A 26,412-nucleotide genomic window follows, 5' to 3' on the forward strand; every position below is an offset into this window, starting at 1 on the left:
AATGTTCCAATTTGTGATGACATGGCAGTATTGGCAGATAGAATCTATTGATGACAGGTAGAATCTATTGATGACATGGCAGTAATGGCAGGTAGAATCTATTGATGACAGGTAGAATCTATTGATGACATGGCAGTAATGGCAGGTAGAATCTATTGATGACAGGTAGAATCTATTGATGACATGGCAGTAATGGCAGGTAGAATCTATTGATGACAGGTAAAATCTATTGATGACATGGCAGTAATGGCAGGTAGAATCTATTGATGACAGGTAGAATCTATTGATGACAGGTAAAATCTATTGATGACATGGCAGTAATGGCAGAGAGATTCTATTGATGACAGGTAAAATCTATTGATGACATGGCAGTAATGGCAGGTAGAATCTATTGATGACAGGTAAAATCTATTGATGACATGGCAGTAATGGCAGGTAGAATCTATTGATGACAGGTAAAATCTATTGATGACATGGCAGTAATGGCAGGTAGAATCTATTGATGACAGGTAAAATATATTGATGACATGGCAGTAATGGCAGAGAGATTCTATTGATGACAGGTAAAATATATTGATGACATGGCAGTAATGGCAGAGAGATTCTATTGATGACAGGTAAAATATATTGATGACATGGCAGTAATGGCAGATAGAATCTATTGATGGCAGATAGAATCTATTGATGGCAGATAGAATCTATTGATGGCAGATAGAATCTATTGATGGCAGGTAGAATCTATTGATGACATGGCAGTAATGGCAGAGAGATTCTATTGATGACATGGCAGTAATGGCAGGTAGAATCTATTGATGACAGGTAGAATCTATTGATGACATGGCAGTAATGGCAGAGAGATTCTATTGATGACATGGCAGTAATGGCAGGTAGAATCTATTGATGACATGGCAGTAATGGCAGGTAGAATCTATTGATGACAGGTAGAATCTATTGATGACATGGCAGTAATGGCAGAGAGATTCTATTGATGACATGGCAGTAATGGCAGGTAGATTCTATTGATGACATGGCAGTAATGGCAGGTAGAATCTATTGATGACATGGCAGTAATGGCAGGTAGAATCTATTTGTAACAAAAACAGGTAGTATTGACCAGGACATCAGATGTAACAGGTAGTATTGATCAGGACATCAGATGTAACAGTTCAGTATTGATCAGGACATCAGATGTAACAGTTCAGTATTGATCAGGACATCAGATGTAACAGTTCAGTATTGACCAGGACATCAGATGTAACAGTTCAGTATTGATCAGGACATCAGATGTAACAGTTCAGTATTGATCAGGACATCAGATGTAACAGTTCAGTATTGATCAGGACATCAGATGTAACAGTTCAGTATTGATCAGGACATCAGATGTAACAGTTCAGTATTGACCAGGACATCAGATGTAACAGTTCAGTATTGATCAGGACATCAGATGTAACAGTTCAGTATTGATCAGGACATCAGATGTAACAGTTCAGTATTGACCAGGACATCAGATGTAACAGTTCAGTATTGATCAGGACATCAGATGTAACAGGCAGTATTGATCAGGACATCAGATGTAACAGTTCAGTATTGACCAGGACATCAGATGTAACAGTTCAGTATTGACCAGGACATCAGATGTAACAGTTCAGTATTGATCAGGACATCAGATGTAACTGGTAGTATTGATCAGGACATCAGATGTAACAGTTCAGTATTGACCAGGACATCAGATGTAACAGTTCAGTATTGATCAGGACATCAGATGTAACAGTTCAGTATTGACCAGGACATCAGATGTAACAGTTCAGTATTGACCAGGACATCAGATGTAACAGTTCAGTATTGATCAGGACATCAGATGTAACAGTTCAGTATTGACCAGGACATCAGATGTAACAGTTCAGTATTGACCAGGACATCAGATGTAACAGTTCAGTATTGGTCAGGACATCAGATGTAACAGTTCAGTATTGACCAGGACATCAGATGTAACAGTTCAGTATTGATCAGGACATCAGATGTAACAGTTCAGTATTGATCAGGACATCAGATGTAACAGTTCAGTATTGACCAGGACATCAGATGTAACAGTTCAGTATTGACCAGGACATCAGATGTAACAGTTCAGTATTGATCAGGACATCAGATGTAACAGTTCAGTATTGATCAGGACATCAGATGTAACAGTTCAGTATTGACCAGGACATCAGATGTAACAGTTCAGTATTGACCAGGACATCAGATGTAACAGTTCAGTATTGATCAGGACATCAGATGTAACAGTTCAGTATTGATCAGGACATCAGATGTAACAGTTCAGTATTGATCAGGACATCTGATGTAACAGTTCAGTATTGACCAGGACATCAAATTTAACAGTTCAGTATTGACCAGGACATCAGATGTAACAGTTCAGTATTGACCAGGACATCAGACAGTAACTTATACAGGATTCAATTATTTGCAGATAGTGGGTTTCTGGATAGCGGTTTGAGAAGTGCGTTTTATTCGCACAGCAGCAAATAAATGGATGGAGCTGACACTTACACACAGAAACGGACAGCTACACGTGAAAAGTAACCTCTGATGTAAACGTTTGTCCGCTGCTATCTGGAAAAATCGTGTATCTGCAATAGGTTGAAGACCATCCTAAATGTTCCAAATGTCTAGGGAGCGACCGCTCACAGAGCATGCTTCTGTTTGTAAAGACTGTAAACACAGAATGTATTAAACACGTCTAATGTGACACGTTCAGTGTGTTCCTTTCACACATCTCGTCTTGGCGTCAATATAATAGTACTGTTCCCCCCAAATATATAGTACGGTACAGAGATACACCGTAACAACATATTCACACACACACACACTGTACACACTGTACACACACACACCCTGTACACTGTACACACACACACACACTGTATACACTGTACACACACACACACACACTGTATACACTGTACACACACTGTACACACACACACTGTACACTGTACACACACACTGTATACACTGTACACACACACTGTACACCCTGTACACTGTACACACACACTGTATACACTGTACACACACACATACACACACACTGCACACACACACTTACACACACACACACTTACACACACTTACACACACACACACACACACACAGCACACGCACACACACTGCACACACACACAAAAGATATCTGGCTTCAAAGGTAGACAGCAATATGACATCATCATACACAGTGGGGACAACTTCCTGCTTACAGACATCAACAGCAACGTTCTCCCAAATATCTCCCAACAGTTCCACCATTGGTTCTTCCCAAGTGATGCCCTCCCTATTCTTAAAGACATACCAGCAGTCTTGGCCAATGTTTTTTTTTTTTTTTTTTTGTAAGCAGGAAGTGGCCCTGTCTGTGTGTGATGATGTCAGACTACTAAAGTCTACTTTTACGGTTCAGACAAAATGGGCCTCTCTGTGTTCTAACTCCTGCAGGCGAGCGCCGGGTCTGGGCCGGGGTCTCAGTCTTTGTTGCAGTGGGACGACCTCGGTCGAGCTGGGGTCCTCTGGGCTGCTGGGGGGAGGGGACTGGCGGGGGGAAAAGTCAGCGGAGGTCGTGACCTCGGGGTCAACACTAACAGAGCTGTCCACAGAGTCCTGTAGGGTGTGTGTGGGGAGGTGTGAGGTTTGAAGGATGTAGGTGGCAGTAGGGGATGGGGTGGTGGTGGTAACCATAGGAGAAGAGGAGAAAGTCATGCTGGAGGATTGGGAGGAAGAGAGGGGGAGAGGAGCAGTGACAGTAGGGGAGGTTGGGAAGGTTTTAACAGTAGGGGAGGTTGGGAAGGTTTTAACAGTAGGGGAGGTTGGTGAGAAGGTTTTAACAGTAGGGGAGGTTGGTGAGAAGGTTTTAACAGTAGGAGAAGTCTGGGAAGAGGCTTTAACAGTAGGGGCGGTTGGAGAAGAGGTTTTAACAGTAGGGGAGGTTGGGAAGGTTTTAACAGTAGGAAAAGTCTGGGAAGAGGCTTTAACAGTAGGAAAAGTCTGGGAAGAGGTTTTAACAGTAGGAGAAGTCTGGGAAGAGGTTTTAACAGTAGGAGAAGTCTGGGAAGAGGTTTTAACAGTAGGAGAAGTCTGGGAAGAGGTTTTAACAGTAGGAGAAGTCTGGGAAGAGGTTTTAACAGTAGGAGAAGTCTGGGAAGAGGTTTTAACAGTAGGAGAAGTCTGGGAAGAGGCTTTAACAGTAGGAGAAGTCTGGGAAGAGGCTTTAACAGTAGGAGAAGTTGGGGACATTTTGGTGAGGCTAGTGGTCCCAGAGGTACTCAATGATGGCCAGCCTCTGGCGCCTGAATAACCAGAAGGCTTATAGAAGGTTCCGGGTGGAGGCTGCAGAATCCTTGGTTGTCTGAACTTTATGGGGGAGTTGGTAGATGTTCTGGACTCCCCACCACCTCCAGCAGAAGAGTTAGGCCTGTCCTTAGTCTCCTCTCTGTCTCTTGTGGACGCCTGGCCAGCCTTCAACGACACTGTGTATGGGTTGTTGGGGAATATAGTGCTGAAACTACTACTGGATGGGAGAGCAGAGCTGGTTGGCCCAGACACGGACAGTTGTGTCGGCATCGTCGGCTGTTTCCCCGGTTTTGGACCAGGGTTAGTACCGGCCGGCGGTAAGTTAGCCATGATCATGGCGGTGCGTGGCGTGACGTCGTAGTGTTTGTACTTCCTGTCCCAGGGCCTCCGCTGCACGGCCTGCTGGGTATCGATGTAATCGGTACTGACCCTTGACCCCCCACCAATCCGAGGCTTCTCCGGCTCGGCTGACTCCACGATGGTGTTAGCGGTGTGATCCAACGTGATGGCAGCGTTGTTGTTACGGCTGTTTCTGTCGAGCACCTGAGAGATGAGATGACTATATTTAATCCCCATGGTGTTCAATGGGTTCATCATCCTTACAGCCATAGTTAAATAAAAAAACAATAGTACACAACATTAAAAAACAATCACAATATGTACATTGAATACAACAGCAGTTAAAGTGATGGATGGTGACCTGTGAGGGGGTGGGGAGGGGCAAGCGCTCCAGGGGCATGCTGATTGGTCGAGACAGGATTCTAGCGCGCTGGGGCCGGAGCTTGACCTTCGGGGCCGTAGCAGAGGAGGAGAGGTTGAGGCTGGGACGGCCAAACACCAGGGTAGATCTCTGGACCTACGGGACAAAAGAAAATGTGTTGTGTTGTGTTGCTAACTCCTAACTCTGACACTTTAGCATTGATGTTGAACCGGAAAAGTACATTTATGTGCATTGTCCTTGTTAAAATACATTTCATAACTAAATTAATCACTCTCTCACTATTTCACTCTCCTCACTCAGAAACAAACCAACTAACCGAGGCAGAGACAGCAGCAGCAGAGGAGGAGGAGCCAGCAGCGGAGGAGGAGGAGCCGGCTGTTAACTCTCTCCTGTCTGTCTTCACCTCTCTCACATCATCCAGGGTTTGAGAGGACTGGATGACTGACGAGTGCCTCTTGTCGACTTTGGCACTCTGCTTGGAGACGGTTCGGAACATCAAAGAACGACCACAAAGATAAACAGTCAATTGATTCTAACCAAGGTGGCCAATCTTTACATACACCCTCATACACCCTCATACAACCTCATACAACCACATACACCCTCATACACCCTCATACACCCTCATACAACCTCATACAACCACATACACCCTCATACAACCACATACACCCTCATACACCCTCATACAACCTCATACACCCTCATACAACCTCATACAACCTCATACACCCTCATACACCCTCATACAACCTCATACACCCTCATACACCCTCATACAACCTCATACAACCTCATACAACCTCATACAACCACATACACCCTCATACAACCTCATACAACCACATACACCCTCATACACCCTCATACACCCTCATACACCCTCATACACCCTCATACAACCTCATACACCCTCATACACCCTCATACAACCTCATACACCCTCATACACCCTCATACAACCGCCACCTATGCTTTGATTGGTATAATAAAAAGTTCTGATCCTAATGAACCCTTATCCCTCCCCCCAACTGCTCCTGAGACTTCAGAGTTCACCTCCTCCCTTTGCATAAACGGTTGAATCCTTAAAAGACACTTGGACCTCCTCACCTCCTTCATGTCGAGCAGGGAGGTGGAGTGGCGGCTGAGTCTCTGCTCCTTCTCCTGAGGGGTGAGTCGGGGGGAGGTCTGGCCCACCGTGGAGGTGGTGGTGGGGGGGTGGGAAGAGGGGCTGGACAAGTCAAAGATCACCTGGAAATGACGTACCAGCAGCTCCACCATCAGAGCCTGGGAGGGACAACAGTCAATAAAGGGGACAAAACAAACGTTTAGAATTTAGATGTTTTCAAGTTCTTTCACAGGCAACACTGTTATAAAAAAAATAAGGGGTTAGTCTACATGTACATATACCTGGTAGGGTTAGGGGTAGTCTAAAGGTACATACCTGGTAGGGGTAGTCTACAGGTATATACATGGTAGGGTTAGGGGTAGTCTACAGGAACATATACCTGGTAGCGTTAGGGGTAGTCTACAGGTGCCTGGTAGCGTTAGGGGTAGTCTACAGGTACATACCTGGTAGGGTTAGGATTAACAGCAACTCACCTGGTAGGGTTAGGGTTAACTAGAACTCACCTGGTAGGGGTAGTCTACAGGTACATACCTGGTAGGGTTAGGGTTAACAGCAACTCACCTGGTAGGGGTAGTCAACCAGAGAAGAGAGGGAGACCTCTGCGTCAGTCTGTCGGGGTTTGACCAGCGTAGGGCCAAAGATAATGCCCAGATTACTGGCTGTCATCTTGTTCTCCTCTGCCTGCTCCGTCACCCTAGGGGAAGAGATAAATAACATAAATAATGGGGTGTGTGAGGGGGTGGGGTGTGTGAGGGGAGGTGAGGGGGTGGGGTGTGTGAGGGGGTGGGGTGTGTGAGGGGGTGGGGTGTGTGAGGGGGGGTGTGGGGGGGAGGGGGGTGAGGGGGTGGGGTGTGTGAGGGGGGGTGTGTGTGAGGGGTTGGGGTGTGTGAGGGGGTGGGCTGTGTGAGGGGGTGGGGTGTGTGAGGGGGGGGGTGTGTGAGGGGGTGGGGTGTGTGTGAGGGGGGGTGTGTGTGAGGGGGGGTGTGTGTGAGGGGGGTGGGGTGTGTGAGGGGGGGTGGGGTGTGTGAGGGGGGGTGGGGTGTGTGAGGGGGGGTGGGGTGTGTGAGGGGGGGTGGGGTGTGTGAGGGGGGTGGGGTGTGTGAGGGGGGGGGGTGTGAGGGGGTGGGGTGTGTGAGGGGGGGGTGTGAGGGGGGGGTGAGGGGGGTGTGAGGGGGGGGGGGGGGTGAGGGGGGTGTGTGAGGGGGGTGTGTGAGGGAGGGGGGTGTGAGGGGGGGGTGTGAGGGGGGTGTGTGTGAGGGGGTGTGCCTGCATGCATGTGCTTCCACCCATCTCTTTACCTATGTAGGTGTGCCATGAGGAAGCAGAGGGTCCTGTAGTGTGCAGGAGGAAGCTGTCGTAACAGGTCTCTAATCTTAAAGATGACTCTGTTGAGTTTGATACTGGGCTGTTTGGGCAGCTCTCCTCCTCCAGGTTGCCTGGTTGTCAGGGGAGGCTGCTCTCCCTCTACCCGAGGCTGGGTGCCTCCTGGTCGGGGTTGTTCACCCCCTGGCCGCCCCTGGTCCTGGAGGGCCCTGGCTACAGCCTTCTCTTCGATGATCACCCTCTGGCTCTCCTTGGCCAATCCGATGAAGTCATTATAGTAGCGGTACAGGATCAACGGCTCTGGTAACTACAGAAGATATTCATCAATCAAGTAATCAATCAATATCTTTGGGAAATGTGTTGTACATTATTACATAAGAATGATCTAGCAGTGTAAAACAAGGATGCTCTTTATCACCATTTTAATTGAGAAAAAAACAGGAAGTGGACAGTGTCCCACCTGTCTCAAGTAGAGTTTGAGCACGTTGGCAATGTCGTGGGGTGAGAGGTCAGAGAGCTCTACCAAGTCTTTGCCGTTCTCAAACGCCTGACACAGCTTCTCCACACGAGACTTCGCCCCATTCACACGGTAGATTCCCTGGACAAACACACACACAATACACCAGATCACTAACATCAAAGCTCATTAGCTTCAGTTATTGCACTAATGTATTGCACATTAGAGACTATGAGAATGGCTTTGGACTGAGACTATGAGAATGGCTTTGGACTGAGACTATGAGAATGGCAAATCATTTAAATGGGAGTGTATCTGAACAAGTTAAATCTCTTTTAACAGTTATAGCACCACAATCACCCACATTCCATGAGTAATGTTAACAGTTCCATTGGAATCCACTGTCCCACAGCCCAGCCAGTCAATTTATAAACGTAATCTCTCCTGGGAAAAAAGAGTGTCAACACAATATTTCCCCATACTACTAGCCTAGCATTTATTTTGGTACAACGGGGGTTAATATAAGCCTCACTGTGTGTCTATCTGACCTGTGTAACACGTTGCAGGTTTTTTGGCCACCGTGCCATGCATATAAACGTGACAAGACTGACAGCTTCTATGAGCCAGGCAAATTCATTTATCAGCATCATTGTAATGGATATATCGAAATAAATCTCCAATAGAAAAGGTAAAAGAAACCAAAACGCACATAGTTTGTTGTCATTTCTGCTGCTTGATGTGATCGTGTGTTAGCTTTAGTTGGCTAGCTAAGCAGAGGAGAAGTAAAGATGGCCTAGCGATCCTTCATTAATATATTATTGACTTCACAAATCAGCTGGTTTGATGAAGTTCTTGTTGCCTATTCATTAATTAGTTATTTATTGAAGTTCTTGTCTTTTGTAATCATTGAACCTCTGCTAGCTAGCTAGCTACATGCTAATGATCTGTTTGGCATGGCAACATGAAATGAATAGAATGACTGGGTCAAAGCATCCTAAAATAATTAACGACCAGCCTGTTTGGTTAGCAACTTCAGAACTAACAACTGCCTGGACTATATTGTCTGGTGGAAAGATGAAATAAAACAAATGTACTCTTTTCGTCGGGAGCTATCACACGATAATCCCAGAGGTTCTCTTATTGCTTAAGTATAAAATAAGTTATACCAATACTTAGCTATATATGCTCCAAAAAATGTATCTTAATATTTTATACAGATATTTTGTTTTGCTATTTTGGATCTGGGGCTCTTCGTAAGGTCAACGTCATCATGAACTTTACCAAGTGCCAGGATAATTATTTTTGCCCAAAACCTGGTCGCCTCTGTCAGGAGGCTGAAACTTGGCCACAAGTGACTCTTCCAGCAAGACGATAACCCCAAGCACACATCAACATGCACAAAGAAACGGTTAAATTGACCACAAAATCAACATTTTACACTGGCCATCTCAGTCTCTGGAATTGAACCCCATTAAAAACCTGTGGTTTGAATTGAAGAGGGCCAGTCCATAAGAACAGATGAAGGATATCAAGGATCTGGAAAGATTCTATATGGGGGAACGGTCTAAAATCCTTCCCAATGTGTTTAAAAAATAATAATTAAATGCTCAGTGTCGTTCTCCTCGCAAGGGGAGGGTACTGGTGTATTGAAAACAGGGGAGCCAATCATCTCTCTCTCTCGAAGCGATTGTATTAGCATAGAATAATTAAATGTTTAAATGTTTTTTGAGAGTACAATATAGCTCAGTATCTTTATCAAGGGTGCCTATAATTATAGTGGTGACTGTATATATATACATGTCAGTTGTTATGGTTACACAGTATACCTTGGCTTTATAACAGTATGGGTTTTACCTTGAGGTTGAGCGCTCTGTTCTCTATCTCAGAGGTGCACTTCCTGATAATGAAGGGGATCCCTTCTGGGCTGTTCTTCGCTGCCTGGGTAAAGTCTATCCCAAACAGCTGTAGTCTTCCCTGCAGTTTCTTATGACCACACTGGATGGCCAGAGTCTCCAGACACTTCTTATGACACGCCAGGGAGCACTGAGACAGTAGACAGAGGGAGAAACACACTTAGATTGGAGGAGAGATCTGAGATTGGAGGAGAGATCTGAGATTGGAGGATAGATATTAGACTGGAGGATAGATCCTAGATCGGAGGAGAGATATTAGATTGGAGGATAGATCCTAGATCGGAGGATAGATCCTAGATTGGAGGATAGATATTAGACTGGAGGATAGATATTAGACTGGAGGATAGATCCTAGATTGGAGGATAGATATTAGATTGGAGGATAGATATTAGACTCGAGGATAGATATTTAGAATAGGGGGTGCTGTCACACTCCCTGCATTTAGACGGAGCTCTGAGTTTCCTCAGCTTGTGTGTGTGTGTGTGTGTGAGCTTGTATTTCCACCTCTTCACATTCTGCTCCGTGGAACACCACCAGACTGTCACACTCCCTGCATTTAGACGGAGCTCTGAGTTTCCTCAGCTTGTGTGTCTGAGACGCCTTGGACATCTGGGCATTACGAAACGGACCTGGTGAACTGGCTGTCTCTGTCACCATCTCACCCAGACCTGGGAGGGGAAGGGGGAGCGAGAGAGGGAGAGAGGGGGAGATAGAGAGAGGGGGGGTAGAAAGAGAAAGAGGGGGAGATAGAGAGAGGGGGGGATGAGGGGAGGTAGGGAGAGAGAGAGAGAGAGAGAGGGGTGAGGGGGGAATGAGGGGAGGTAGGGAGTGAGAGAGGGGGGAGATAGAGAGAGATGGGGGGAATGAGGGGAGGTAGGGAGAGAGAGAGAGAGGGGGTGGGAGAGAGAGGGGGGGAATGAGGGGAGGTAGGGAGAGAGAGGGGGTGGGAGAGAGAGAGGGGGGTGGGAATGAGGGGAGGTAGGGAGAGAGAGAGAGGGGGAGAGGGAGGGAGGGGTGGGAGGGGGAGAGAGAGAGAGAGAGAGAGCGAGCGAGAGAGAGGGGGGAGAGGAGAGAGGGAGGGGGAGAGAGAGGTGGGAGAGAGAGAGGGAGGGAGAGAGAGAGGGGGGGTGGTGTGGGAATGAGGGGAGGTAGGGAGAGAGAGAGGGGGTGGGAGAGGGAGGGGGAGAGAGAGAGAGAGCGAGAGAGGGGGGGAGAGGGGTGAGGAAGGGGGAGAGAGGTGGGAGAGAGAGAGGGAGGGAGAGAGAGAGAGTGAGGGAGAGAGGGGGAGATAGAGAGAGGGGGGGGGTTGTGTGGGAATGAGGGGAGGTAGGGAGAGAGAGAGGGGGAGGGAGGGGGAGAGAGAGGGGGGGTTGTGTGGGAATGAGGGGAGGTAGGGAGAGAGAGAGAGGGGGATTGAGGGAGGGAGGGGGAGAGAGAGAGAGAGAGGAGGTGGGAGAAAGAGAGAGAGGGGGAGAGGAGGGGGAGAGAGAGGGGTGGGAGAGAGAGAGAGGGGGGAGAGAGGGGGGGGGGGGGGGAGAGAGGGGGAGAAACTTTTTTTACTTTCCCTAATCTTCACCAAACATATACAATGAATAATCATTGTTGTTATAGGAACGTAATAGAACAGCCTTATTGGACATTAGGTGAATAATCAAACACTTGATCCTTGTGTCGTGAACAATTCATTTATACCTGGGATACACATTCAGAACTACTTTACAGAAATATTCCAACAACCTCCATTGATCTAATCATATTAATTAATTATCCTTATAATTTAATATCCACATTAATAATAACCCAGAGAGGATTAGTGGTGGTATTGAGTTGGTTTTAACAGTAGCAGAAGTCCAGGATGCCTCGAACAACAAAGAGTTGATCAAAAAATAACACATTCCCCTGCAGGGAGAGAGTTCAGGCTAAAGACAGGAACTAGCTAGCTGTGGCCGCAAGCCAAAACCAACACACCTCATCCCTACAGCTGTGCACAGAGTAAAAAAAACACAAAAAAAAACATTTAGTGTGAGGGTTGAAGCTCACCGGTCCTCACACATGCAGAGATACACGGCAACGACGCACACACCAAAACTGACCAGAACAACTTCAAACCTTGGCTGTATTAATGACAGCTCTTTAGACAGACACTCTCTCTCTCTTACCATTGTCTGAGGGTGAAGGTGGCTGTCTCTCATCGAGGTCATCTGCCGAGGACATAGTGCCAGTGGAGGGGGTTCTGGGTAGTCTGCGTTTAAAGTCACCTGAGAGCAGGAAGTAAAAAACACTTCCTCAAACATCATACGTGGAACTCTATAGTGCAAACCACTCATTTAACACTGAAAACACAGATTAAACATCAAATCTAATAACATGTTAAAACTTGTTAAGGATAGGGGGCAGTATTTCCCCTTTGGATGAATTGCGTGCCCATAGTGAACTGCATCAAAATCTGTCCTAAATTGCTAATATATGCATATTATTATTATTATTGGACAGAAAACACTCTGAAGCTTCTAAAACCGTTTCAATTATGTCTGTGAGTATAACAGAACTCACAGGGCAGGCAATCTTCCAAACTAGTTTTGGAATCCTGAAGGTTGGGGCAACTTTGACGTCATCGCCCCCTCCCTTCCCAACAAGTTATGGATCTGGAAACACTTCCTATGTCTTCCACTAGATGTCCTCATTCAGTAGAAAGTGGAATGGAGCATATGCTGTGAACTTTGACCTAATGGGATGAAAAGTTGTAAGTGTCGCAAAGATTTTCATGTGCGTGAAGGCGCGCTTGGGAAAGAGTGCTTCCTGTGTTCCAATCAGCCTCAGATGAACATGGATGTCCCGGTTGGAATGATATTCGATCTGTATGATTATAACATCCTGAAGATTGATTCTGCACTTAGTTTGACCAGTTTCGTCGACCTGTAATATGTAATTTGGAAGTTTTGATGCACAATTATTCTGGACCAGAAGTCATTTTTTGGGCATTTGAGCTGAAAGTGTTAGCAGATGTTACTACATGGACACTAGAATTGAACATTATGAAACACAACGATTCATTGTTGAAGTAGGACTCCTTCCACTACATTCTGATCGAAGACCATCAAAGGTAAGGGAATATTTATGTTGTAATTTTGTATTTCTTTTGACTCCAACATAGCGGAGAAATATTGTTACGTCTGAGCGCCGTCTCAGATTATTGCATGGTAGGCTTTTTCCGTAACGTTTAAAAAAAATGTGACACAGCGGTTGCATTATGGACCAGTGTATCTTTTAATTATATGTAGAACATTTATCTTTAGTCAAAGTTTATGATGAGTATTTCTGTTATCTGGCGTAGCTTTCTATAATTCCTCCGGATATTTTAGAGGCAGTTCTGAACATGGCGTCAATGTAAACCGAGATTTATGGATATAATATGCATATTATCGAACAAAACATAAATGTACTGTGTAACATGTCATATGACTGTCATCTGATGAAGATTTTCAAGAGGTTAGTGAATGATTTTTTTTTAAATCCTGATTTTTGTAATTTTATCATTTGTGGTACAAAATGGCTGCCTTTGTTTTGGTGGTGGTCTAACATAAATATGTGCTATGTTTTCGCCGTAAAACATTTTAGAAATCCGACACGCTGGGTAGATGAACAAGGTGTTTATCTTTCATTTGAGCTATTGGACTTGTTAATGTGTGGAGGTTAAATATTTCTAAGACCCGGGGGGGGGGGGGGGGTGGATCCTCAGTTAATGGTAACATACACATGGTTAGCAGATGTTATTGGTCACATGGTTAGCAGATGTTATTGGTCACATGGTTAGCAGATGTTATTGGTCACATGGTTAGCAGATGTTATTGGTCACATGGTTAGCAGATGTTATTGGTCACATGGTTAGCAGATGTTATTGGTCACATGGTTAGCAGATGTTATTGGTCACATGGTTAGTAGATGTTATTGGTCACATGGTTAGCAGATGTTATTGGTCACATACACATGGTTAGCAGATGTTATTGGTAACATACACATGGTTAGCAGATGTTAATGCGAGTTTAGTGAAATGCGTGTGCTTCTAGTTCCGACAGTGCAGTAATATCTAACAAGTAATCTAACAATTCCTCAACAACTACCTAATACACACAAATCTGGGCATAGGCAAGGTGCAATAGATGGTATAAAATACATTACTCATATCATATGTATATAGTGTAAGATATGTAAACATTATTAAAGTGGCATTAAAGTGACTAGTGATCCATTTATTAAAGTGGCCAGTGATTGGGTCTCAATGTAGGCAGCAGCCTCTCTGAGTTAGTGATTGCTGTTTAACAGTCTGATGGCCTTGAGATAGAAGCTGTTTTTCAGTCGCTCGGTCCCTGCTTTGAAGCACCTTCTGGATGGTTGCGGGGTGAACAGGCAGTGGCTCGGGTGGTTGATGTCCTTGATGATCTTCTTGACCTTCCTGTGACATCGGGTGCTATAGGTGTCATAGAGGGCAGGTAGTTTGCCTCCAGTGATGCGTTATGAAGACCGTACCACCCTCAGGAGAGCCTTATGGTTGTGGGCGGAGCAGTTGCCGTACCAGGCGGTGATACAGCCCGACAGCATGCTCTCGACTGTGCATCTGTAAATGTTAGTCAGGGTTTTGGGTGACAAGCCAAATTTCTTCAGCCTCCTGAGGTTGAAGAGACGCTGCTGCGCCTTCTTCACCACACTGTCTGTGTGGTTGGGCCATTTCAGTTTGTTGTTGATGTGTACGCCGAGGAACTTAAAACTTTCCACCTTCTTCACTGCTGTCCCGTCGATGTGGATAGGGATGTGCTCCCTCTGCTGTTTCCTGAAGTCCACAATCATCTCCTTTGTTTTGTTGAGTGAGAGGGTTAGGGTTAGGGTTCCTGACACCACACTCCTCCCTGTAGGCTGTCTCGTCATTGTTGGTAATCAAGCCCACTACTGTTGTGTCATCTGCAAACTTGATGATTGAGTTGCACTTCATGATGACAGAAGTGAGTGCTACAGGCGATAGTAATTTAGTTCAGTTATCTTTGCCTTCTTGGGTACAGGAATAATGGTGGCCCTCTTGAAGCATGTGGGGACAGCAGACTGGGATAGAGAGATATTGAATATGTCCGTAAACACACCAGCCAGCTGGTCTGCTCATGCTCTGAGAACACGGCTTAGGATGCCGTCTGGGCCAGCAGCCTTGCGAGGGTTAACACGTTCAAATGTTTTACTCACGTTGGTCACGGAGAAGGAGAGGCACAATCCTTGTTAGCGGGCCGCGATAGTGGCACTGTATTATCCTCAAAGCGGGCAAATAAGGTTTTTAGTCTGGAATTTGCAGCAACGACCTGGGGAATAGTTACAGGGGAGAGGAGGGGGATGAATGAGCCAATTCTAAACTGGGGATTATTAGGTGACCGTGATGGTTTGAGGGCCAGATTGGGAATTTAGCCAGGACACCGGGGTTAACACCCCTACTCTTACGATAAGTGCCATGGGATCTTTACTGACCTCAGAGTCAGGACACCCGATTAACATCCCATCCGAAAGACAGCACCCTACACATGGCAGTGTCCCCAATCACTACCCTGGGGTATTGGGATATTTCTTTAGACCAAAGGAAAGAGTGCCTCCTACTGGCCCTCCAACACCACTTCCAGCAGCATCTGGTCTCCCATCCAGGAACTGACCAAGACCAACCCTGCTTAGCTTCAGAAGCAAGCCAGCAGTGGTATGCAGGGTGGTGTGCTGCTGGTAAAATGCGGTGGTACGCACTTTCAGTTTTGCACGAATGCCGCCATCCACCCACGGTTTCTGGTTAGGGTAGGTTTTAATAGTCACAGTGGGTACAGCATCTCCTATACACTTCCTTATAAACTCACCGAGTCAGCGTATAGGTCGATGTTATTCTCTGAGGCTGACTGGAACATATACCAGTCCGCGTGATCAAAACAATTTTGAAGCGTGGATTTTGATTGGTCAGACCAGCGTTGAATGGTTCTTGTCACTGGTACACCCTGTTTGAGTTTCTGCCTATAAAACGGTAGGAGCTAGATGGCGTCGTGGTCGGATTGGCCGAAGGGAGGGCGGGGGAGGGCTTTGTATGCATCGCGGAAGGTAGAGTAGCAGAGGATGAGTGTATTACCCCCGCGAGTACTACAATCAATATGCTGATAGAATTTAGGTAGCCTTGTTCTCAAATTAGCCTTGTTAAAATCCCCAGCTACAATAAATGCAGCCTCAGGATATGTGGTTTCCAGTTTACATAGAGTCCAGTGAAGTTCCTTGAGGGCCGTCATGGTGTCTGCTTCAGGGGGAATGTACACAGCTGTGATGATAACTGACGAGAATTCTCTTTGGAGGTAATATGGCCGGCATTTGATTGTAAGGAATTCTAGGTCGGGTGAGGAGAAGGACTTGAGTTCCTGTATGTTATTATGATTACACCATGAGTTGTTAATCATGAAGCATACACCACCACCCTTCCTCTTCCATAGAGAGGAGTTTCTCTGTCAGCACGATGCATGGAGAAGCCCGGCGGCTGAACCGATTCCGACAACATATCCAGAGAGAGCCAAGTTTCCGTGACCCAGAGAATGTTACAATCTCTGATGTCTCTCTGAAAGGCAACCCTTGCTCGAATTTCGTCTACCGTGTTGTCAAGAGACTTGACATTGGCGAGTAGTATACTGGGGAGTGTTGGACGATGTGCACATCTACGGAGCCTGACCAGAAGGCCGCGCCGTCTGTCCCTTCTGCGGCGCCATTGTTTTGGGACGGCTTCTGGGATTAGATCCATTGTCCTGGGTGGTGGTCCGAACAGAGGATCCGCTTCGGGAAAGTCGTATTCCTGGTCATAATGTTGGTAAGTTGACGTTGCTCTTATATCCAATAGTTCCTCCCGGCTGTATGTAATAAGACTTAAGATTTCCTGGGGTAACAATGTAATAAATAATACATAAAAAAAAACGAAATACTGCAAAGTTTCCTAAGGACTCGAAACGAGGCGACCATCTCTGTCGGTGCCACCTTGCACTTCTGTATTTGATATGTATATATACACTGTATTTTGGTGCCAAAACACAGCCCTACCTATAAATAGGGCCTGGAGTTTTTCCTAGTGAGGTCACATGGTCAGCAGAAACTATTGGGCCCTACTGATAAGGCCAGTGCTGGGCTGTGTCATGTTCTTATCTGGTGTTGTGTTGGTTCATGTTCTTATCTGGTGTTGTGTTGGTTCATGTTCTTATCTGGTGTTGTGTTGGTTCATGTTCTTATCTGGTGTTGTGTTGGTTCATGTTCTTATCTGGTGTTGTGTTGGTTCATGTTCTTACCTGGTGTTGTGTTGGTTCATGTTCCCTTATCTAGTGTTGTGTTGGTTCATGTTTTTACCTGGGCTCGCTGTGGGGGAGTCCATGGATTGGGACTCACTGCTGCCTCCAGCACTCTCTGAGTCACTACACATCCCCCTGTCCTGGACACCTGATGCCCAGGCTCTCAACGGGCCCTGTCCCCCTCTCAGACCTGGAGGAGAGAGAACCGAGACGAGAGACGAGAGGGGAGGAAAGAGAGAAGCGATAGGGGAGGAAGAGAAAGAGAGAGATAGGTATTAGCAATATGGTAATTGGCCATCAGGTTCTCTAAGATACAAATATTTTGTGTCAGGGTTCTCCCCAAAGAATGTAAGAGATGCGCTGAGACACTTAAAAAAATATGTTTTGCTCTAGATTACAGGAAATTCCCCCTCCCCAGCCAGTCAGCAGCACCTCCTTGTTAAAACATCCTGGCGAGAACCCTGTGTATCATAACATTTCTTGTGTGTACGGGTTCATTTGGATTTGGCCAATCAGAGTCATGGACAGTTTACGCCCTAATCTTACTTGTCACATGCTTTGTAAACAACAGGTGTAGACAAACAGTAAAAAGCTTACTAACGGACGCTTCCAAACAGGCAGAGAGAAAAACTAAATGTTATAATCGCCCTATCCTCACCTGACCTGCTCCGGGCCAACTGTCTGGCTACAGTCTGGCTACAGCATACCAACTATCTGGCTACAGTATACCAACTGTCTGGCTACAGTCTGGCTACAGCATACCAACTATCTGGCTACAGTCTGGCTACAGCATACCAACTATCTGGCTACAGTATACCAACTGTCTGGCTACAGTCTGGCTACAGCATACCAACTATCTGGCTACAGTCTGGCTACAGCATACCAACTGTCTGGCTACAATATACCAACTGTCTGGCTACAGTCTGGCTACAGCATACCAACTATCTGGCTACAGTATACCAACTGTCTGGCTACAGTCTGGCTACAGCATACCAACTATCTGGCTACAGTCTGGCTACAGCATACCAACTGTCTGGCTACAATATACCAACTGTCTGGCTACAGTATACCAACTGTCTGGCTACAGTCTGGCTACAGCATACCAACTATCTGGCTACAGTATACCAACTGTCTGGCTACAGTATACCAACTGTCTGGCTACAGTATACCAACTGTCTGGCTACAGTCTGGCTACAGCATGCCAACTATCTGGCTACAGTATACCAACTGTCTGGCTACAGTATACCAACTGTCTGGCTACAGTATACCAACGGTCTGGCTACAGCATACCAACTGTCTGGCTACAGCATACCAACTGTCTGGCTACAGCATACCAACTGTCTGGCTACAGCATACCAACTGTCTGGCTACAGCATACCAACTGTCTGGCTACAGTATACCAACTGTCTGGCTACAGTATACCAACTGTCTGGGTACAGTCTGGCTACAGAATACCAACTGTCTGGCTACAGCATACCAACTGTGGCTACAGTATACCAACTGTCTGGCTACAGTCTGGCTACAGCATACCAACTATCTGGCTACAGTCTGGCTACAGCATACCAACTGTCTGGCTACAATATACCAACTGTCTGGCTACAGTATACAAACTGTCTGGCTACAGTCTGGCTACAGCATACCAACTATCTGGCTACAGTATACCAACTGTCTGGCTACAGTATACCAACTGTCTGGCTACAGTCTGGCTACAGCACACCAACTATCTGGCTACAGTATACCAACTGTCTGGCTACAGTATACCAACTGTCTGGCTACAGTCTGGCTACAGCATACCAACTATCTGGCTACAGTATACCAAGTGTCTGGCTACAGTATACCAACTGTCTGGCTACAGCATACCAACTGTCTGGCTACAGTATAAGAACTGTCTGGCTACAGTCTGGCTACAGTATACCAACTGTCTGGCTACAGCATACCAACTGTCTGGCTACAGTATACCAACTGTCTGGCTACAGCATACCAACTGTCTGGCTACAGCATACCAACTGTCTGGCTACAGCATACCAACTGTCTGGCTACAGCATACCAACTGTCTGGCTACGGCATACCAACTGTCTGGCTGCAGTATACCAACTGTCTGGCTACAGCATACCAACTGTCTGGCTGCAGTATACCAACTGTCTGGCTACAGCATACCAACTGTCTACAGCATACCAACTGTCTAGCTACAGCATACCAACTGTCTACAGCATACCAACTGTCTGGCAAAAGCATACCAACTGTCTGGCAACAGCATACCAACTGTCTAGCAAAAGCATACCAACTGTCTGGCAACAGCATACCAACTGTCTGGCTACAGCATACCAACTGTCTGGCAACAGCATACCAACTGTCTGGCTACAGCATACCAACTGTCTGGCTACAGCATACCAACTGTCTGGCTACAGCATACCAACTGTCTGGCTACAGCATACCAACTGTCTGGCTACAGCATACCAACTGCCTGGCTACAGTCTGGCTACAGCATACCAACTGTCTTGCTACAGTATACCAACAGTCTGGCTACAGCTACCAACTGTCTGGCTACAGTCTGGCTACAGCATACCAAATGTCTGGCTACAGTATACCAACTGTCTGGATACAGCATACCAACTGTCTGGCTACAGCATACCAACTGTCTACAGCATACCAACTGTCTGGCAAAAGCATACCAACTGTCTGGCAACAGCATACCAACTGTCTAGCAAAAGCATACCAACTGTCTGGCAACAGCATACCAACTGTCTGGCTACAGCATACCAACTGTCTGGCAACAGCATACCAACTGTCTGGCTACAGCATACCAACTGTCTGGCTACAGCATACCAACTGTCTGGCTACAGCATACCAACTGTCTGGCTACAGCATACCAACCGTCTGGCTACAGTCTGGCTACAGCATACCAACAGTCTTGCTACAGTATACCAACTGTCTGGCTACAGCTACCAACTGTCTGGCTACAGTCTGGCTACAGCATACCAAATGTCTGGCTACAGCATACCAACTGTCTGGCTACAGTATACCAACTGTTTGGCTACAGCATACCAACTGTCTGGCTACAGCATACCAACTGTCTTGCTACAGCATACCAACTGTCTGGCTACAGTATACCAACTGTCTGGCTACAGTCTGGCTACAGCATACAAACTGTCTGGCTACAGTATACCAACTGTCTGGCTACAGTATACCAACTGTCTGGCTACAGCATACCAACTGTCTGGCTACAGCATACCAACTGTCTGGCTACAGTATACCAACTGTCTGGCTACAGTATACCGATATGGCGCAACTGTCTGGCTACAGTATACCAACTGTCTGGCTACAGCATGCCAACTGTCTGGCTACAGCATGCCAACTGTCTGGCTACAGCATACCAACTGTCTGGCTACAGTATACCAACTGTCTGGCTATAGTATACCAACTGTCTGGCTATAGTATACCAACTGTCTGGCTACAGTATACCAACTGTCTGGCTGCAGTATACCAACTGTCTGACTGCAGAATACCAACTGTCTGACTGCAGTATACCAACTGTCTGGCTACAGTATACCAACTGTAGAGGTACTGTACCTTGTATTGTGTTGGGTAGAGGTACTGTACCTTGTATTGTGTTGGGTAGAGGTACTGTACCTTGTATTGTGTTGGGTAGAGGTACTGTACCTTGTATTGTGTTGGGTAGAGGTACTGTACCTTGTGTTGGGTAGAGGTACTGTACCTTGTGTTGGGTAGAGGTACTGTACCTTGTGTTGGGTAGAGGTACTGTACCTTGTGTTGTGTAGAGGTACTGTACCTTGTATTGTGTTGGGTAGAGGTACTGTACCTTGTATTGTGTTGGGTAGAGGTACTGTACCTTGTGTTGGGTAGAGGTACTGTACCTTGTGTTGGGTAGAGGTACTGTACCTTGTGTTGGGTAGAGGTACTGTACCTTGTGTTGGGTAGAGGTACTGTACCTTGTGTTGTGTAGAGGTACTGTACCTTATATTGTGTTGGGTAGAGGTACGGTACCTTGTGTTGGGCAGAGGTACTGTACCTTGTGTTGTGTTGGGTAGAGGTACTGTACCTTGTGTTGGGTAGAGGTACTGTACCTTGTGTTGTGTTGGGTAGAGGTACTGTACCTTGTGTTGTGTTGGGTAGAGGTACTGTACCTTGTGTTGGGTAGAGGTACTGTACCTTGTATTGTGTTGGGTAGAGGTACTGTACCTTGTGTTGGGTAGAGGTACTTTACCTTGTGTTGGGTAGAGGTACTGTACCTTGTGTTGGGTAGAGGTACTGTACCTTGTGTTGGGTAGAGGTACTGTACCTTGTGTTGTGTTGGGTAGAGGTACTGTACCTTGTGTTGTGTTGGGTAGAGGTACTGTACCTTGTGTTGGGTAGAGGTACTGTACCTTGTATTGTGTTGGGTAGAGGTACTGTACCTTGTGTTGGGTAGAGGTACTTTACCTTGTGTTGGGTAGAGGTACTGTACCTTGTGTTGTGTTGGGTAGAGGTACTGTACCTTGTGTTGTGTTGGGTAGAGGTACTGTACCTTGTGTTGGGTTGGGTAGAGGTACGGTACCTTGTGTTGGGTTGGGTAGAGGTACGGTACCTTGTGTTGGGTTGGGTAGAGGTACTGTACCTTGTGTTGTGTTGGGTATAGGTACTGTACCTTGTGTTGGGTAGAGGTACTGTACCTTGTGTTGGGTTGGGTAGAGGTACGGTACCTTGTATTGTGTTGGGTAGAGGTACTGTACCTTGTGTTGGGTTGGGTAGAGGTACTGTACCTTGTATTGTGTTGTGTAGAGGTACTGTACCTTGTGTTGGGTAGAGGTACTGTACCTTGTGTTGGGTAGAGGTACTGTACCTTGTGTTGGGTAGAGGTACTGTACCTTGTATTGGGTAGTGGTAGAGGTTTTGTTTACTACTATTGTCTGACTGTGTCTCTGTACCTTGTATGTCCGTGGCGCTGTTGGACCTTTCCCCAGGTCGTGACCCCAGAGGACTATCCACCTCGTCGCCACTCAGGACATCACCGGAGATGAGGGACACCTGGGACAGGTTACTATGGGAACTGGTGCTGCCCGTTGAACGCTTGTTGAACACAGGAAACCTGGAGGGGGAGGCAGACAGACTGTTAAATATTAACTTGGAGGGGCAAGTTTAAGGTCGATGGCCGTGCCCCCACTGAAGTCAAATTAGCATATTAAGAAAATTCCCATAAACATGTGTCAGTTTAAGGTAGAGATACAGTATCTGTTGTTTTTTGTTGCATTGAATGCGTTTCTATCCACCAAATACGCCTTTGTCACACTTTAGCATCTGCGGTGAAAGTTTGTTTGTCAGACCAAATCTGTCTTCTCACAAAATCGTCAGGTCACGTTCAAAATGGCTTGACCTGCTTTACGAAACCTTGGGACTCGTCTGAAGTCGATACAGCTCATCTGCCAACTTCTGTCTGTCGTGTCCAAACAGTTTGAGAATATTTCCCCCTAGGACGCCCACAGGCCTCCCAGCAGCAGCAACAACAGGATGAGGACTACCCTGGCTTGTACAGTGCATTCGGAAAGTATTCAGACCCCTTGACTTTTTCCACATTTTGTTACGTTGCAACCTTTTCCCCTCATCAATCTACACAAAATACCCCATAATGACATCACAATACCCCATAATGACATCACAATACCCCATAATGACATCACAATACCCCATAATGACATCACAATACCCCATAATGACGTCACAATACCCCATAATGACATCACAATACCCCATAATGACATCACAATACCCCATAATGACGTCACAATACCCCATAATGACATCACAATACCCCATAATGACATCACAATACCCCATAATGACATCACAATACCCCATAATGACAAAGCGAAAACAGGTTTTTTAGACATGTTTGCAAACGTATTAAAAATAAAACAGAAATACCTAATTTACAGGGCCTCCCGAGTGGAGCCGCGGTCTATAAGCTATAAGCGTCCCTTTAAACCCAGGGTTCGATCCCAGGTTGTGTCGCAGCCGGCCGCCCACCGGCCCAGTGTCATCCGGGTTAGGGGAAGGAATGTTCTAGTCCCATCGCGCTCTAGAGAGGTGGCAGGCCGGGCGAATGCACGCTGTACGGTGTTTCCTTCCTTCCTCATGTCCTTTGTGTGGCTGGATTCCTGGTTAAGCGAGCAGTGTGTAAAAAAAGCAGTGCGGCTTGGCAGGACCGTGTTTTGGCTCTCGACCGTCGACTCTCCCGAGTCCGTATGGGAGTTGCAGTGACGGGACAAGAGTAGTCATTTAGGCAGGTTATCTTAGTGTTCTTGGGCCCAGGGACTATGGTGTTCTGCTTGAAACATGTTAGTATTACAGACTCGGACAGGGAGAGGTTGAAAATGTCAGTGAAGACACTTGCCAGTTGGTCAGCGCATGCTCGGAGAATACGTCCTGGTAATCCGTCTCGCCCTGCGGCCTTGTGAATGTTGACCTGTTTAAAGGTCTTACTCACATCGGCTATGGAGAGTGGGATCACACAGTTGTCCGGAACAGCTGGTGCTCTCATGCATGCTTCAGTGTTGCTTGCTTTGAAGTGAGCATATTACTCATTTAGCTCGTCTGGTAGGCTCGTGTCACTGGGCAGCTCGCAGCTGTGCTTCCCTTTGTAGTTTGTAATAGTTTGCAGGCCCTGCCACATAAAACGAGCATTGGAGCCGGTGTAGTATGATTCAATCTTAGTCCTGTATTGACGCTTTGCCTGTTTGATGGTTCGTCAGAGGGCATAGCGGGATTTCATATAAGCATCAGGGTTAGAGTCCAGCTTTTTGAAAGCTGCTGCTCTACCCTTTAGATCAGTGTGTCCTGTAGTTTAGCATCTGCTTCATCTGACCATTTTTTTTATAGACCGAGTCACTGGTACTTCCTGCTTTAGTTGTTGCAAATTCTGAGGCTGGTAACTCTAATGAACTTATCCTCTGCAGCAGAGGTAACTCTGGGTCTTCCTTTCCTGTGGTGGTCCTCATGAGAGCCAGTTTCATCATAGTGCTTGATGGTATTTGTGACTGCACTTGAAGAAACTTTCAAAGTTCTTGAACTTTTGGACTTGGTCTTTCACCAAATAGGGCTATCTTCTGTATACCACCCCTACCTTGTCACAACACAACTGATTGGCTCAAACGCATTAAGAATGAAAGAAATTCCATAAATGTACTTTTAAGACGGCACACCTGTTAATTGAAATGCATTCCAGGTGACTACCTCATGAAGCTGGTTGAGAGAATGCCAAAAGTGTGCAAAGCAGTCATCAAGGCAAAAGGTGGCTATTTGAAGAATGTCAAATATAAAATATATTTTATACTTTTTGGGTTACTACATGATTCCAGTTTTGATGTCTTCACTATTATTATACAATGTAGAAAATAGTAAAAATGAAGAAAAACCCTTGAATATACCTAAAACTTTTGACCGGTATTGGACATACATTGGACAGATGTAGACAGACAGTTGGTAAAACGTTATGTTTGGCGTAAAAGCAACACAGCTCATCACCCTGAACACACCATCCCCACTGTCAAACATGGTGGTGGCAGCATCATGGTTTGGGCCTGCTTTTCTTCAGCAGGGACAGGGAAGATGGTTAAAATTGATGGGAAGATGGATGGAGCCAAATACAGGACCATTCTGGAAGAAAACCTGATGGAGTCTGCAAAAGACCTGAGACTGGGACGGAGATTTGTCTTCCAACAAGACAATGATCCAAAACATAAAGCAAAATCTACAATGGAATGGTTCAAAAATAAACATATCCAGGTGTTAGAATGGCCAAGTCAAAGTCCAGACCTGAATCCAATCGAGAATCTGTGGAAAGAACTGAAAACTGCTGTTCACAAATGCTCTCCATCCAACCTCACTGAGCTCGAGCTGTTTTGCAAGGAGGAATGGGAAAACATTTCAGTCTCTCGATGTGCAAAACTGATAGAGACATACCCCAAGCGACTTACAGCTGTAATCGCAGCAAAAGGTGGCGCTACAAAGTATTAACTTAAGGGGGCTGAATAATTTTGCACGCCCAATTTTTCTGTTTTTGATTTGTTAAAAAAGTTTGAAATATCCAATAAATGTCGTTCCACTTCATGATTGTGTCCCACTTGTTGTTGATTCTTCACAAAAAAATACAGTTTTATATCTTTATGTTTGAAGCCTGAAATGTGGCAAAAGGTCGCAAAGTTCAAGGGGGACGAATACTTTCGCAAGGCACTGTACATGTTCCCTTTAAGAAACATTGATTTAATCAAGTAGAGCGCTGAACTTTTTGAGCTAGTTCAAAACGCTGAGCCAGAATCCCACACTCAATCTACTGTGCTACATTCAGTGCTCTCCACAGTTATTTCCTCAGGAAGGGCTCTAATTCAACTCTCTCCCTACTACTCTCTCTCTCTCCCTACTCTCTCTCCCTACTACTCTCTCTCTCCCTCCCTACTCTCTCTCCCTAACTCTCTCTCCCCCAAACCCCTCACACCCCTTCTAGCTCTCTTTCTCTCTCTGTCTCATAGTGTTACTCTTTGTGAGGAGTCAGTACTACTGTACACGGACAGTAACAGAACATGGAAGACAATGGGAGTTGATGAGGGAAAAGGCGCCAGTCCACAATCAAACTGAAAACTGTTTTCTCTCCGATTCTGTTTGCGTCTCAAAAAAAAAAGAAAAAAAAAAAGAAAGTGAAACTGTAATGAAACACCTGGTTAAACGTTAGGACTTGACGAAAACAAAACAATGACTGAAGACTAAACTTTGACCTTTAGTGAACCTTGACGTAGGACTTCTAAGTCCCCCAAAAAATCAAAATGAAGCACAAATCTATATTTAGTGTACTGGCGAGGTCTTTCCAATGCCATTTGAGACGAAGCCTAAGTATGTAAGTGAGTATAAGTTGACTAACCGTTCATCAACGGAGAAGGACTCCATGTGTATCTGATCTTTGGGAAGATTACGGACAAACTCGGCGTATCTCTGTCCAGGCTCGTACATCTTAGCGTTTTCACACAGGGCCTGGTAGTGGCCGGGGAGAGACACGGTCTGGGTCTGCTGCAGCTGGAGCCAGTTGACTGTCACCTGGAGAAAGAGGGAGGGAGAGGGGGAAAGTTAGAATGCTTTCAAATAGGATTTACGGCATTTTGCCCCTTAAAAAAAACAACAACAACATTTGACAATGTTTATATATGACACCCTTATA

General features: G+C 45.9%; 1 protein-coding gene across 13 annotated transcripts in view; it reads right to left on the minus strand.

The window, feature by feature from the left end:
- The window catches only part of LOC110530853 (rho GTPase-activating protein 29), a 104,772-nt gene that overhangs the window by 239 nt on the left and 78,121 nt on the right, over positions 1–26,412 (minus strand). For 8 of the 13 annotated variants that reach the window (XM_036986629.2, XM_036986631.2, XM_036986628.2 and 5 more), the window contains 13 exons: positions 26,119–26,291; positions 22,136–22,296; positions 17,269–17,400; positions 12,042–12,140; positions 10,387–10,550; positions 9,824–10,012; positions 7,973–8,110; positions 7,488–7,819; positions 6,751–6,883; positions 6,171–6,347; positions 5,377–5,535; positions 5,040–5,195; positions 1–4,882 (listed from right to left, as the gene is read on the minus strand). The exon at positions 1–4,882 is cut by the window's left edge and continues 239 nt beyond it. In XM_036986629.2, coding sequence (XP_036842524.2) covers positions 3,449–4,882; positions 5,040–5,195; positions 5,377–5,535; positions 6,171–6,347; positions 6,751–6,883; positions 7,488–7,819; positions 7,973–8,110; positions 9,824–10,012; positions 10,387–10,550; positions 12,042–12,140; positions 17,269–17,400; positions 22,136–22,296; positions 26,119–26,291 — 3,447 coding nt within the window. In that variant the 3' untranslated portion in view covers positions 1–3,448. The remainder of the gene's footprint in view (positions 4,883–5,039; positions 5,196–5,376; positions 5,536–6,170; positions 6,348–6,750; positions 6,884–7,487; positions 7,820–7,972; positions 8,111–9,823; positions 10,013–10,386; positions 10,551–12,041; positions 12,141–17,268; positions 17,401–22,135; positions 22,297–26,118; positions 26,292–26,412) is intronic. The other 5 variants (XM_090182926.1, XM_090182928.1, XM_036986630.2 and 2 more) reach the window with 1 other exon arrangement.

Source organism: Oncorhynchus mykiss, chromosome 8 (genome assembly GCF_057628025.1).
Source record: "Oncorhynchus mykiss isolate SJ-2025 chromosome 8, ASM5762802v1, whole genome shotgun sequence".
NCBI lineage: Eukaryota > Metazoa > Chordata > Actinopteri > Salmoniformes > Salmonidae > Oncorhynchus > Oncorhynchus mykiss.